Source organism: Chiloscyllium plagiosum, unplaced genomic scaffold (genome assembly GCF_037043375.1).
Source record: "Chiloscyllium plagiosum isolate Xiang-an unplaced genomic scaffold, Cpla_swu_hap1 HiC_scaffold_33, whole genome shotgun sequence".
NCBI classification, from domain to species: domain Eukaryota; kingdom Metazoa; phylum Chordata; class Chondrichthyes; order Orectolobiformes; family Hemiscylliidae; genus Chiloscyllium; species Chiloscyllium plagiosum.
The window spans coordinates 22477686-22490198 of NW_028270171.1; the positions used below are offsets into that span (position 1 = coordinate 22477686).

The 12513-nt window shown below is 43.5% G+C and overlaps 1 protein-coding gene across 1 annotated transcript in view; it reads right to left on the reverse strand.

Annotated features, from left to right (window-relative positions):
- zc3h7bb (zinc finger CCCH-type containing 7Bb) overlaps window positions 1-12513 on the reverse strand; it is an 81248-nt gene that overhangs the window by 34957 nt on the left and 33778 nt on the right. Inside the window, exons 12-15 of the mRNA XM_043679891.2 lie at window positions 8177-8345; window positions 6826-6987; window positions 3689-3894; window positions 1470-1570 (exon numbers count right to left, since the gene is read on the reverse strand). Of these exons, the coding sequence (XP_043535826.2) occupies window positions 1470-1570; window positions 3689-3894; window positions 6826-6987; window positions 8177-8345 (638 nt within the window). The remainder of the gene's footprint in view (window positions 1-1469; window positions 1571-3688; window positions 3895-6825; window positions 6988-8176; window positions 8346-12513) is intronic.

The following is a 12513-nucleotide window of genomic DNA, read 5'->3' on the forward strand; positions in this document are numbered from 1 at the left end:
GTAGTCACGGAGGGAACAGTCTTTGTGGAAAGCAGATAGGGCTGGGGAGGGAAATATATCCCTGGTGGTGGGGTTTGTTTGTATGTGGCGGAAATGTTGGTGGATGATGGGGTTTATGCAAAGGTTGGTGGGGTGGAAGGTGAAGACCAGGGGGGTTCTGTCCTTGTTGCAGTTGGAGGGGTGGAGTTTGAGGCGGAGGTGTGGGATGTGGATGAGATACTATGGAGGGCATCTTCAACCACATGAGAGGGGAAATTGCGGTCTTTAAAGAAGGAGACCATCTGGTGTGTTCTGTGGTGGAACTGGTCCTCCTGGGAGCAGATACGGCGGAGGCGCAGGAATTGGGAACATGGGATGGATTTTTGCAGGAGGTAGGGTGGGAGGCGGTGTAATCCAGGTAGCTGTGGGAGTCGGTGGGTTTGGAAAACATGCCAGTGTTGAGTCGGTCGTCACTGATGGAGATGGAGTGGTCCAGGAAGGGGAGGGAAGTGTCAGAGATGGTCCAGGGGAATTTAAGGTCAGAGTGGAATGTGTTGGTGAAATTGATGAACTGCTCAACCCCCTCGTCGGAGCAAAGGTGGCACCTTTGCAGTCATCAATGTAGCTGAGGAAAAGGTGGGGAGTGGTGCCAGTGTAACTACAGAAGATGGACTGTTCTACGTGGCCGACAAAGAGTCAGGCATAGCTGGGGTCCATGCGGGTGCCACTGGCTACCCCTTTTGTCTGGAGGAAGTGGGAGGTTTCGAAAGAGAAAATCGGTAAGGGTGAGGACCAGTTCAGCCAAACAAATGAGAGTGTCAGTGGAAGGGTACTGGTGGGGACGTTGGGAGAGAAAGAAAGAGAGGGATTGGAGGCCCTGGTCATAGCAGATGGCGGTGTAGAGGGACTGGATGTCCATGGTGAAGATGAGGCATTGGGGGCCGGGGAAACGGATGTTTTGGAGGAGGAGAACGGCGTAGGTGGTGTCCTAAACGTATGTGGGAAGTTCGTGGACTGGCGGGGGGGGGGATAGGACAGAATTGAGGTAGGTGGAGATGAGTACGGTTGGGCAGCAGCAGGCTGAGATGATGGGTCGGCCGGGGTAGTTAGGTTTGTGGATCTTAGGAAGGAGGTAGAATTGGGCGGTGTGGGGTTCCCGAACTATGAGGTTGGAACCAAAGTTGAAAATATTCAAGAAGGAGACAGACATAATTCTTAGGGCTAAAGAGGTCAAAGGATATGAGGAGAAAGCGGGAACAGGGTCGGATGATCAGCCATGATCTTATTGAATGACACAGCAGGTTTGAAGGGCCAAATGGCCTACTCCTGCATCTATTTTCTATGCAATGTTTACTGCCTTGACTGTCATCATATGGCTCAACACAAACCAGGGTTTGGACCTGGGACCTGCCAGTCCCTACAGTTTAAAAATGGGCTACCTGAACCCACAAGAGCATTCAGGAGCTCCTTCCATTTGCTTTTGTACTCACTTATTATCTTCAAAGTTGTGCTTTGCGTCTGGTTTAGAGCAGAGTGATGTGCCATCCTTAGCCTTCTTGCTTATTAACCTGGGCTTACTGTCAAAACATTCCTGCAATAGAAAGTAAAGGCAGCGATTCACACACTGTGATATGAATGACCCATTTTGAAAAAAGAGAGAAGGATGCAGAATGTTGTGCTCTTTAAACTTGATAGCTACTGGTTTAAGGACTTGAAGTTAAGGTCAAGAATCAAAAAAGGCAACTTGGATTGAATATACAATGTGATCCTTGTACGCGGTCTACAACATGCACCAATCCTGACTCCCTAGTTTTGGAGCAGAGATCTGGGATTGAACCTGGGATTTCCAGAGTTTCCAATGATCATTAGAAAAGTATACTTAGAACAGCCCCAACTATAAAGAACATTTTAGATTAGATTAGATTACATTACAGTGTGGAAACAGGCCCTTCGGCCCAACAAGTCCACACCGACCCGCCGAAGCGCAACCCACCCATTCCCCTACATTTACCCCTTTACCTAACACTACGGGCAATTTAGCATGGCCAATTCACCAGACCTGCACATCTTTGGATTGTAGGAGGAAACCGGAGCACCCGGAGGAAACCCACGCAGACACGGGGAGAATGTGCAAACTCCACACAGTCAGTCGCCTGAGGCGGGAATTGAACCCGGGTCTCCGGCGCTGTGAGGCAGCAGTGCTAACCACTGTGCCACCGTGCCACCCACATTTTGAAGACCCTGATGAAGATACCAAGACAGATGATCATTCAAAAAGGTACATTTTTCAGGAGTATCTTAAAAGAAGATATAGGGAGAGATGGGCAGGTTTCAGAAAGGAATTCAAGAATGTAGGGCCCTGGTGGCAGAAAGTGCAGCTATTACGGCTAAAGAGAGGAGTGTGTACATGGTGCTAGATGTCCTGAAACTGAGCTTTCAATGGACTTCATTAACAGCACAAAAATGAAGAAGTTTTGCTGAACTTATATAAAATAGTTCAACTCCACTGTGACTATGGTTTCTGATTCAAAGCAGCATAAGGATTATAGAGAGGTCAGAAGAGATATACTGGAATAGCCCTAGGAATGATGGGTTACAGAAAAGCTAACATTGACCACCTTACAGCCAAGAAGCCAAGGTGCAGTTTGATGGAGATGGATAAAATCACAACGGGCTTAAATAGAATGATTAAAAACTGTTTCCAACAGCTCAATGATCTCTTATCAGATGACCCAGATTCAACTTCATTTAAATTGACTGGCAAAAGAACAAGAGGTGATATGAGATGAAACTTTTACACAAACGGTGGACAGAATTTGGAACACATTCCCTCCCCGATACTGAGTTACTCAAAAGGAAATGGGAGGACGGCCCATGATGCTGTGCTGAACATGATGCCAAATTAAACTTATCCCTTCTGCCTTCCCTTAGTCCATATACCGCCATTCTTTGCATTTTCATGTGCTTATCTAAAAGTCTCTTAAGTATCCCTATCTATGTGCCTCTATCACCACCCCTGACAGCACGTTACAGACTCCTACCACTCACAACTCCTTTGAATTTCCCTTCTCACCTTAAATGCATGCCCCCCTAATTTTAGATATTTTAATGCTGGGAAAAAAATTCTGATTGTTAACCCTATCTATGCATCTCATAATTTTATAGACTTCTATCAAGTCTTCTTCAGCCTCTGCCGCTCCAGGGAAAACAATTCACGTTTTTCTAGCCTCTCTTTGTAACTCCTTATACTAAGAAGGAAAAATTAAAAGGTATGGTACCAAGGAGGTGGTTGTACAACTGACTTGATCTCTCTTCAAAATAATCTGCACAGGCTTACTGAGTACCATCTTTCTGTGATGCATTGTTCTATTGTATCTAAACCTCATTGTAAAATCCCTCAACAGAAGCTGCCTGGGGTTGAAAGGAGGCAGTGGGAGCTGGATGCAGGGATTGCACCAGGATCCCCACATGATTTGTCTCCCTGGTCCTGATGTTGGAGCGATTGAAATCTGAGATTCGTCAGAATTTGAAGAGTGCAAAAACTTTGAAGACTTTGGGGATGGAGGAAGTTAAATTGGGAGGGGTAAGGCCCTGGTGGTAAGGATGAGGATTTTAACATTGCTGTGTCAATGAAGTGGAGACAGCTGCAGGCCTGATCTGAGGAGGCACTGCCATTGCAGGACATCCAGGGTACATTAGGCCATCTCACCTCACAAAGAAACATGAAGCAGCCAAGATGTTCCTTCAGCAGTTTAGCTACTGTGAGGCCACCTCTTGTGTCACCCCCCAGGGGATCAAAGAGCAGCTCACGGTTTATGGCTCCTTTACGTTCCAAAGTCCAAACATCTATCTCCTCCTGGCAATAAGCAAAGGTACACTGGTCCCCGTATTTGCAATCTTCTTTACTTGCAATATCTGTGGATAAATAAAATGAAAAACGTTACCTTTATGATTAAAAACCACTTGCATTTTAAACCTGGTCCCTTTCCTTGCTCTCCATCACCTTGCTGATCTTTTAAAAAATCATTCATGGGATGTCAGCATCGCTGGTTGAGCCAGCATTATTGTCAAGAGGGCAATTAATGGTCAACCACATTGCAGTGGATCTGTTTCTCATCTGGGCCAGAATGGATACGGATGAAAGACTTATTTCTCTAAAGAACATTAATGAATCAGATGGGCCTTTGCAACAACTTGTGAATGCTTGGATTTTATTTTTAAATTGGAACAATAGAAGCAGCCTGAATGGGTGTGGTCAAACTCCAACAAAACCAGGATCTTTAGCTTTCAGCAGTTGCTGGTGGAGTCCTGATGAAGTGAAAAGTTGCCACATCTCTCTTTGCTACAGCTGGAAGCTGGAGTTCTCTCTCTGTCTCTCTCTCAGAATTCCTTTGTTTTTTGATGTTCTTTCCTTCTGGATTGGAGAACTGCATGTGAGACAATCTGTCTTCTGAATTTGCCTTAGCTAAGGGTGTATTTATGGGATGTTACTATACTGGAACAATTACTGGCTAGTAGTAAAATAATCTATTATTCTGTTAAGTTTTTCGATAGAGTTAAGTTATTCCAAGTTCCTCTTTCTTTTGTCATATTTTGAATAATTATATTTGAATAAATTGGGTTTCGCTTAACATCAAGTGGTTTTACCAACTGAATTGCAAACGGAGCACAGCACATCACATTTACATTTAAAATAAGAAAAAGTTACCGTCAAAGCTACCTTCTTAATATATTTTGAGGCGGGGGTGGAGGGGTTTGGTCTGGTCCATGTCAACCTAAGTGGGCAGATGGGGACCCAGTTCAACAGCTTATCTGAAAGATGTATCTCCAACAGTCCAGCACCCACTCAGTACTTCACCAGAAATATTTTTCTTTATTGATCTTTCATGGGATGTAAACATTAGTGGCAGCTGTTACCCTGAGAAGGTAATCTTCTGAACCGCTGCAGCCCATCTAGTGTGGTATAATGCACAGAATCATAGAATCCCTTCAATGCAGAAACAGGCCACTGAGTCTGCACCAACCTTCCAAAGAGCATCCCACTCAAATCCAGCCCATCTCTGTAACCCCACACACTGTTTTTATCATGGCTAACCAACCACACCTGCACGACCCTGGACATTACAGTGCAATTGTTAGCTTGGCCAATCCACCTAACCTGCACGTCTTTGGACTGTGGGAGAAAATCAGAACACCCAGAGGAAACCAATGCAGTCACGGGGAAAATGTACAAACTTCACACAGACAGTTGCCCGAGGCTGAATCAAATCCAGGTCCCTCGTACTTTGAGGCAGCAGTGGTAACCATTGTGCCACCCAACTGAATATGATGGTCATCCACTTTGTGCTGGGTCTGGAGTCACATTTATGCTAGACCAGCCAAGGACAGCAGATTTCCTTCCCTAAAGGGCCAGACTGTCATAAAACAGATCAATGACAGTTTCATGATCATCATTAACAAGATTAACCAGCTTTCAACTTCAAATTTAGAAAGTGAATTTAATTTACACCAACCACCACGCTAGGGACCTGAACATAGAGCACATGTCTAAGTCTCTGGATTAGTTATCTAGTGACAATCCAACTAAGTCATCATCTCCCCATAGCCTAGGTTTTGTGAGACTTAAACCAATGGACTTCTAGCTCAGAGACAGGAGAGTCAAAGCTGACACCTTGTCCTCATGTTCGATTTATACAGATGAGTCTTGATTCAGTGTCATCAAATTTTCAAAGACACCAGCTGAATCCCACTCCAAGTTTCTTGTGATCTTGTGGCACAGTGGTAGTATCCAGATTAAAGTCCCACCTGTCTCGGAGGTAGTTCAAATATGGCTGAACAGGGAGATTAAAAGAAATATAAGGGGGTCACCTCAGGCAGTGTTAGTGCCCTCAAAGAACAACAACAGAAATCGGGCAGGTCCTGCAATCGGCCACCAATGTGAATTTTTTTATTCACTCACGGGGTGTAGGTATCTCTGGCCAGGCAGCATTTATTGCCCATTCCTAACTGCCCAGAGGGTATTTTAGAGTCAACAACATTGCTTTGGGTCTGGAGTCACATGTAGGCTCAGACTGCAGTTTCCTTCCCTAAAGGACACTAGTGAACCAGATCGGTTTATCTGACAATCCACAATGGTTTCATGGTAATCATCAGACCTTTAATTCCAGGGTTTTTATTGAATTCAAATTTCACCATCTACAATGGCAGAATATGAACCCAGGTCCCCAGAACATTAGCTGAGTTTTTGGATTAATTATCTGTGATAATACCACTAGGTCACTGCCTCATCATTTAACAGCAATTGTCTTGGTGAACCTCTGTATATGTGCACCCTAAAGAAGAGCTTCTTCCCGAGTGTCTCTCTAGTTTTCCACATAGATTAGATACCCTACAGTGGGGAAACAGGCCCTTCAGCCCAACCAGTCCACACCAACCCTCCGAAGAGTAACCCACCAAGACCCACTTCCCTCTGACTAATGCACCTATCACTATGGGCAATTTAGCATGGCTAATTCACCTGACCTGAACATCTTTAGACTGTGGGAGGAAACCAGAGCATCCGGAGGAAGCCCACGCAGACACGGGGAGAATGTGCAAACTCCACAGAGACAGTTGCCCAAGGTTGGAATCGAACCTGGGACGCTGGTGCTGTGAGGCAGCAGTGCTAACCGCGTCATTACCTATTAAGCACCTCAACCCCTTCTTGTGGTAGTGAGTTGCACATACTAAATATAAAGATATTTCTCCTGAATTCTCTGCTGGATTTATTAGTGACCACTGCATTTTATGGAACTTTCATGTAGTTTGACTTATGAGTGATACAAAGTAATGTGCACCTTCACACACCTTTACAAATGTAATACGGTCCCCCATAATTATTCTTGGTAGGCCGAGGCCTGATTTTCTTCCACCGTGTGTCTGCTGAACTTTTCAATCTTCCAATCAATATATCCTTCTTACACTTGTGATCCAGGTCAGGGTTATAATTAAAATCTAATGCTTTAATGCCTGAAAGAGCAAAACACAAGAGGACAAAACACTTAGGCATGAGTCATGACAGAGAAACTGGAATAAGCAAATTATTTTTATGGGGATTGGTTCCTGGCTGCCCCACCACTCTTCCTAGTCAATGCATTCACTGAATTTTAACACCCTTGCTGCTTTCATGATGCCAATTTTGTCCTCTGTTTTCATCTAGGGAATCAAGTCTCTCATGAACAGCTAGTACTGAGGTCAATACAGTCATATCTGGCTATGACAGTTGACTTAAACCAGAATATCCTCTACTCACTTTCCATACTCATGTAGACTGTGCCAGTTTCTGCCTGCTACTACTCTCTAGTAATCTCAAAGGGAGACTTCTGAGTAATCGAAAGTGAAATGACCCTTTTACCAGCCCCAGAAAGCTGCCCAATCGACACCTTCTTCTATGACACGATCAAATCAATAGCTTCAAAAAAAATACATAAACCTCATCACTCTGTTGCACAGCTAGCTTGTAAGATCTCCCATTCACAGCCAGGAAAATGGTCATCTTCCTATCATTAGATACATGCTGTCGATGGTGCTGGCAAACTGGTATTCACAGAGACCTCTTCGATTTCCCTGCTGTGACCGGTTTCACTCCTGGTCCGAGGAGCGGCGAACACTCAAAATTGTCAGAAAAGACCGCTGCTCAGCTCAAATGGCTGCATTTAACAGGAAAGTGGAGTTGAGGCCACAATCAGATCCGCCATGAACTTACTGAATGGTTCAAGGAATCTTATTCCTTCGCCTAATTGTCAAGTTCTCGTGAACCCTGTCCATAGCAGACAATGACAAGAGGATAGTTCACCACCTTGAGCACAGTAGCCACGAGGAGTTGTTTAGATTCACAGATCACAGAATCCCTACAGTAGAGAAAAGGCCATTCAGCCAACTGAGCCCACACCGACTCTCTGAACAGCCTTCCACTCAGATCCATTATTCCTGTAACGCTGCATTTCCCATGGCTAACCCACCTAGCCTTGGAACTATGGGCAACTTAGCCTGGTCAATCCACCTAACCTGCACATCCTTGGGACTGTAGGAGGAAACCAGAGCAGCCAGAGGAAACCCACCAGCAGACAAGGGGAAAAATGTGCAAACTTCCCACAGACAGTCGCCCAAAGTTGGAATCGAACCCAGGTCCCTGATTCAAGCCGCAATGTTCCTTTACCTATTTTAATGAAGCAGCTGTTGCAAGCCTGGCGCAGGTCATGTGTGTCACTGAGTGGGTTCTTTGTCAGTGGTGATGATGATGACAAGGACAACCCATTGTCTCCTCGCACAAGTCCGAGGTAAGTTGAGGAACTGCTCAAGGAGGACAGGCTGTTGGATTGCTTACCCTGCCAAACAAAATGAGGAGGAGACAGTAGTCAAGGATAGAACAAAAGTTTTTATCATTTTACTAGATGGACGATCGTATTGGTTTTAGGAAAACCCTTGTCAATTGTCAACCACCCCAGCCCTGAAGCACTGCCTCCATGATGGACTGTATTTCAGTGGGTGTCTGTTGGTCTCCAATAGTTCACACAGCGATCATTACTTGCATGAGAGCTTCAACAATGATGTCCCATACCATTCAAACTGTGGGATGCATTGCAGAAAAATTCTGATCCCATCATTCACAAAAGTGTACATTCCACCAGGTATTCAGGGTTCTGGAATTGGGAGTCGAACACTTGGCTTATTTGTTTTGTTGAAGACAGGTCAGATCAGCACCTCTACGTATTGTTTCAGTTGCCTTCAGCTAACCCAGCACAGATCAGAAATCCAACTGTGCAACTTCCGATCTGGTTGGCTTCAGCACCTCAATCACTATCTCAACTCCTAACAGTCGCTATACTGCAGGAGAGAGCATTAAACAAGAAATAGTTGACATTTTTAGTAAAGGTCACATGCAACAGATGTGGAGGGATTTAATCTTCATATCGACTGGACCAAATAAATTAGCAAAGGTAGTCTGGAACAGGAGTTTGGAAAATGCTTTCATGACAGTTTTCTAGAGCAATAGTTTGTGGAACCAACAAGAAATAAAATTGTTTAGATCAAGTATTGAGCAATGAGGCCAGTTATTTAGCAATGTCATCGCAAAAGATCCACTGGGAAATAGTTATCATAATACAATTCAATTCCATGTCATATTTGAAAGTGATACACTCCAATTGCAAACAAGAATCTTAAAAAAGCCAATTATGAGAGTACGTGGGGAGAGCTGGTTAAGGTGAATAAGATAGACAGGTATAACTACATAAATATTTAAAGAAACAATTCAAAAGTTTGACAAAAATAAATTCTATAACACAAACTCACAGAGATTATTCTGTGGTGTACTAAGTAGATTAAGAATAGTACTTAATTAAAAGAAGAGGTTGCAGTGCTGAAAGAACAGTAATAAATCTAGGATGGAAGTGTTTTAAAAACCGGTGAAGGGCCACCAATAAGTCGATAGCAAGGGGAAAAAAAGGTTATGAGTAAACTAACCAGAAATAGAAAAAACAGATTGTACAAGGTTTCACAACCATACCAAAAAGGGATAACTAAAATAAACAGACACAGCGGAAATTATGAGAATGATGAAACAGTAGAGATATTGATAAATATTTTGTGACTGTTCTAATAATAAGACACAGTTACCAGAAATAGAGGGTAATAAGGAGTTAACAACAGTGAGGTAATTCAGGTAATTAATGTCAACAGAGAAAAAAATAATTGAGGAAACTTGAGGTATTAAAATCTGACAAATCTCTAAATCCCATAACACAGAGGAGGAGAAGTAGGCCATACATCTCATTGAATCTGCTCTACTATTCAATTGGATTGTGGCTGAGCTGATCATCCTCCACTCCATTTTTCTGCCTCTTCCCCATAACCCTCGATTTCCCTTGACTGATTAAAAATCTATCTCTGCCTTGAATATACTTAACAATCCAGCCTCTATAGCCCTCTGGGGCAAAAGAACTTCACAGGTTCATGACCCTCTGTTCCCGATTTCCTAAATCCCAGAGATCTAAAAGAGACAGATGCAGAGATAGTCAATTTGCTGACTAGATTCTGGAACGATTCCAGCAAATTGAATGTTAACAAATGTAACACCACTACTTGAAAAGGGAGGATGAGAGGGAGAGGGAACAGAACTACAGATGAGTAAGTTTAACGTCAGTCACCAGTCAGCATCGGGATCTATGACGGAGGAATTCTTAACAAAGTAGTTACAAAAGTATAGTATGATTAAAACAAGTCAACATGGTTTTATGAAAGTGAAACCCTGTTTGACAAACATACTAGATTTCAGCTGGGTATTATGTATAATTCTGGGCACCACAATATAGGGAGCATGTGATTGCACTGAAGAAAGTGCAGAACCAATTTATAAAAATAGCTCCAGGCACGATGAACTTCTGTCTATTAGGTCAGAGCAAAGAAGTTGAGGTTGCACACAATCAGGAAGGAGAGATCACATCCAGAGTGACACACAGCTCGACTGAGTTGAAGTCCGGGGAATGTGGAGGCAGCGTAGGAATTCAATGTGAGGGGAAAAGGTGCTTTTTTACAGGATATATTGAAGTCCAGGATGAGGGGCCCAGCACAAAGACAGTGACATCACAGGAAAACCGTAAGTTCATTAGTTGGTAGTAGCTACTAAACTGACTATCTATTGTAGGTTATTTTCATATTGAAGGTAAATAGAGGAAATATTTCCAGGTGACAAACAAAAACAGTGAGAAATCTTTAAAAATAAAATTAAAAATTAAGTAAATAAAATAAAGATACAGGGCCAGGTGATGTGTTGTATCTGCATGATGTGGGAACTGGTGGACCCCACTACGGTTCTTAGGGACCACATCTGTGGCATGTGTTGGTTGCCCGAGGAACTCTGGCTCAGAGTTGGTGAGCTGGAGTCTGAGCTCTAAACACTGCGTCACATCAGGGAGTGGGAGAGTTATCTGCTTACTGTGTTTCAGGAGTCAGTCACACCCTTTAGATTAACTACCTCAAACTCAGTAGGTGGTCGAGGGACAGGAGGTGCGACTACCAGCGAGGGAGGTAGAGAGGTCATGGAAGTTGTCTGAAGGAACCTCAACCCTTAAGTTTGTCTGACAGGTTTGATATTCTTGCTCTCTTTGTGGATGAGAATGGGGCTGTAGGGATGTTCAGTAAACGGACCATAGTACTGTGGTACAGGGAGCCATTCAAGAAGGGGGGGTGGACGAAGGAAAAAGAAATGTAGTTGCAGGTCAGGGATAGAATAGTCAGGTGAGGAGGAGGTTCAGTTGATTGGAAAATTATGGAAAAGGTTCGAGGAAGGGGAGGCCTCAGGAAAGGTTATTAAAGTTTTCAGAACAAGTAATAGGAGAGAGAGTATACAAAGGTCAGTTATGACAGATAATGGGACAACTATGAGAAGGAGTGCAGTCAATGCAGGACTGAGAGTGCTGTACTTAAATGCACACAATATACAAAACAAGGTAAGTGTAGTGCAGATGGAAATTGGCGGGTATGATGTTGTGGGCATCACAGAACGTGGCTGCAAGAGGATCAGGGCTGGGAATTAAATATCCAAGGATATGTGTTCTATAGAAAGGACAGGCATATGGGCAGAGGGGTGGGCTTGCCTGGTTAGTAAGAAATTAAATTAAGTTGGCAACAATAAGTTATATAGAGTTGGAAGGTGTAGAATCTGTGTGGGTGAAGCAAAGGAAAAATAACCCTGATAGGTGATGTGCACAGGCCTCCTATAAATAGTCAGGACGTAGAGAAGAAAATAAATCTGGAGATGGAAAAGGCATGTGAGAAAGGGAATACTATAATAATCATGTGGTCTTCAATACGTAGGTGGACTGGAAAAATCAGATTGGTTATGGCCCCCAAGAAAAGGAATTCATGGAATGTCAACGAGATGTCATTTTGAAGCAGTTTGTGGTACAGCCCACTAGATTTGGTAATGGCATGGAGACAAGACTTGATTAGGGAGCTTAGGTAAAGGAAGTCCTCGGGGGGCTGTGACCATAATATGATAGAATTCCCCCTACGGTTAGACAGGCAGAAGCCAGATTCAGATGTAATAGCTTTACAATACGTGACTACAAAGACAAGAGGGAGGAGCTGGCCAGAGTTAATTGGAAAGGGAGCTTAGCAGGGAAAATGGTGGAGCAGCAATGGCAGAAGTTCCTGAGGATAATTCAAGAGACACAGCAGAAATTCATTCCAAGGAAAAAGAAACATATTCCGGGAAGGATGATGCAACCATTGCTGACAAGGGAAGTCAGGGCAGTGTAAAAGCAAAAGAGAAAGCATACAATGTGATGAAGTTAAATGAGAAACCAGAGGATTGGGAAGCCTTTAAAAATAGCAAAGGACAACAAAAAAGAACTACAAGGGGAGAGAAAATGGAACACAAGAATAAGCTAGTTAGAAATATAAAAGAAGACTGCAGTAACTTTTTTTTTTAAAGAGATATAAAGTCAAGAGACAGGCAAGAGGGATATTGGACCACTGGAAAATGAGGTTGGA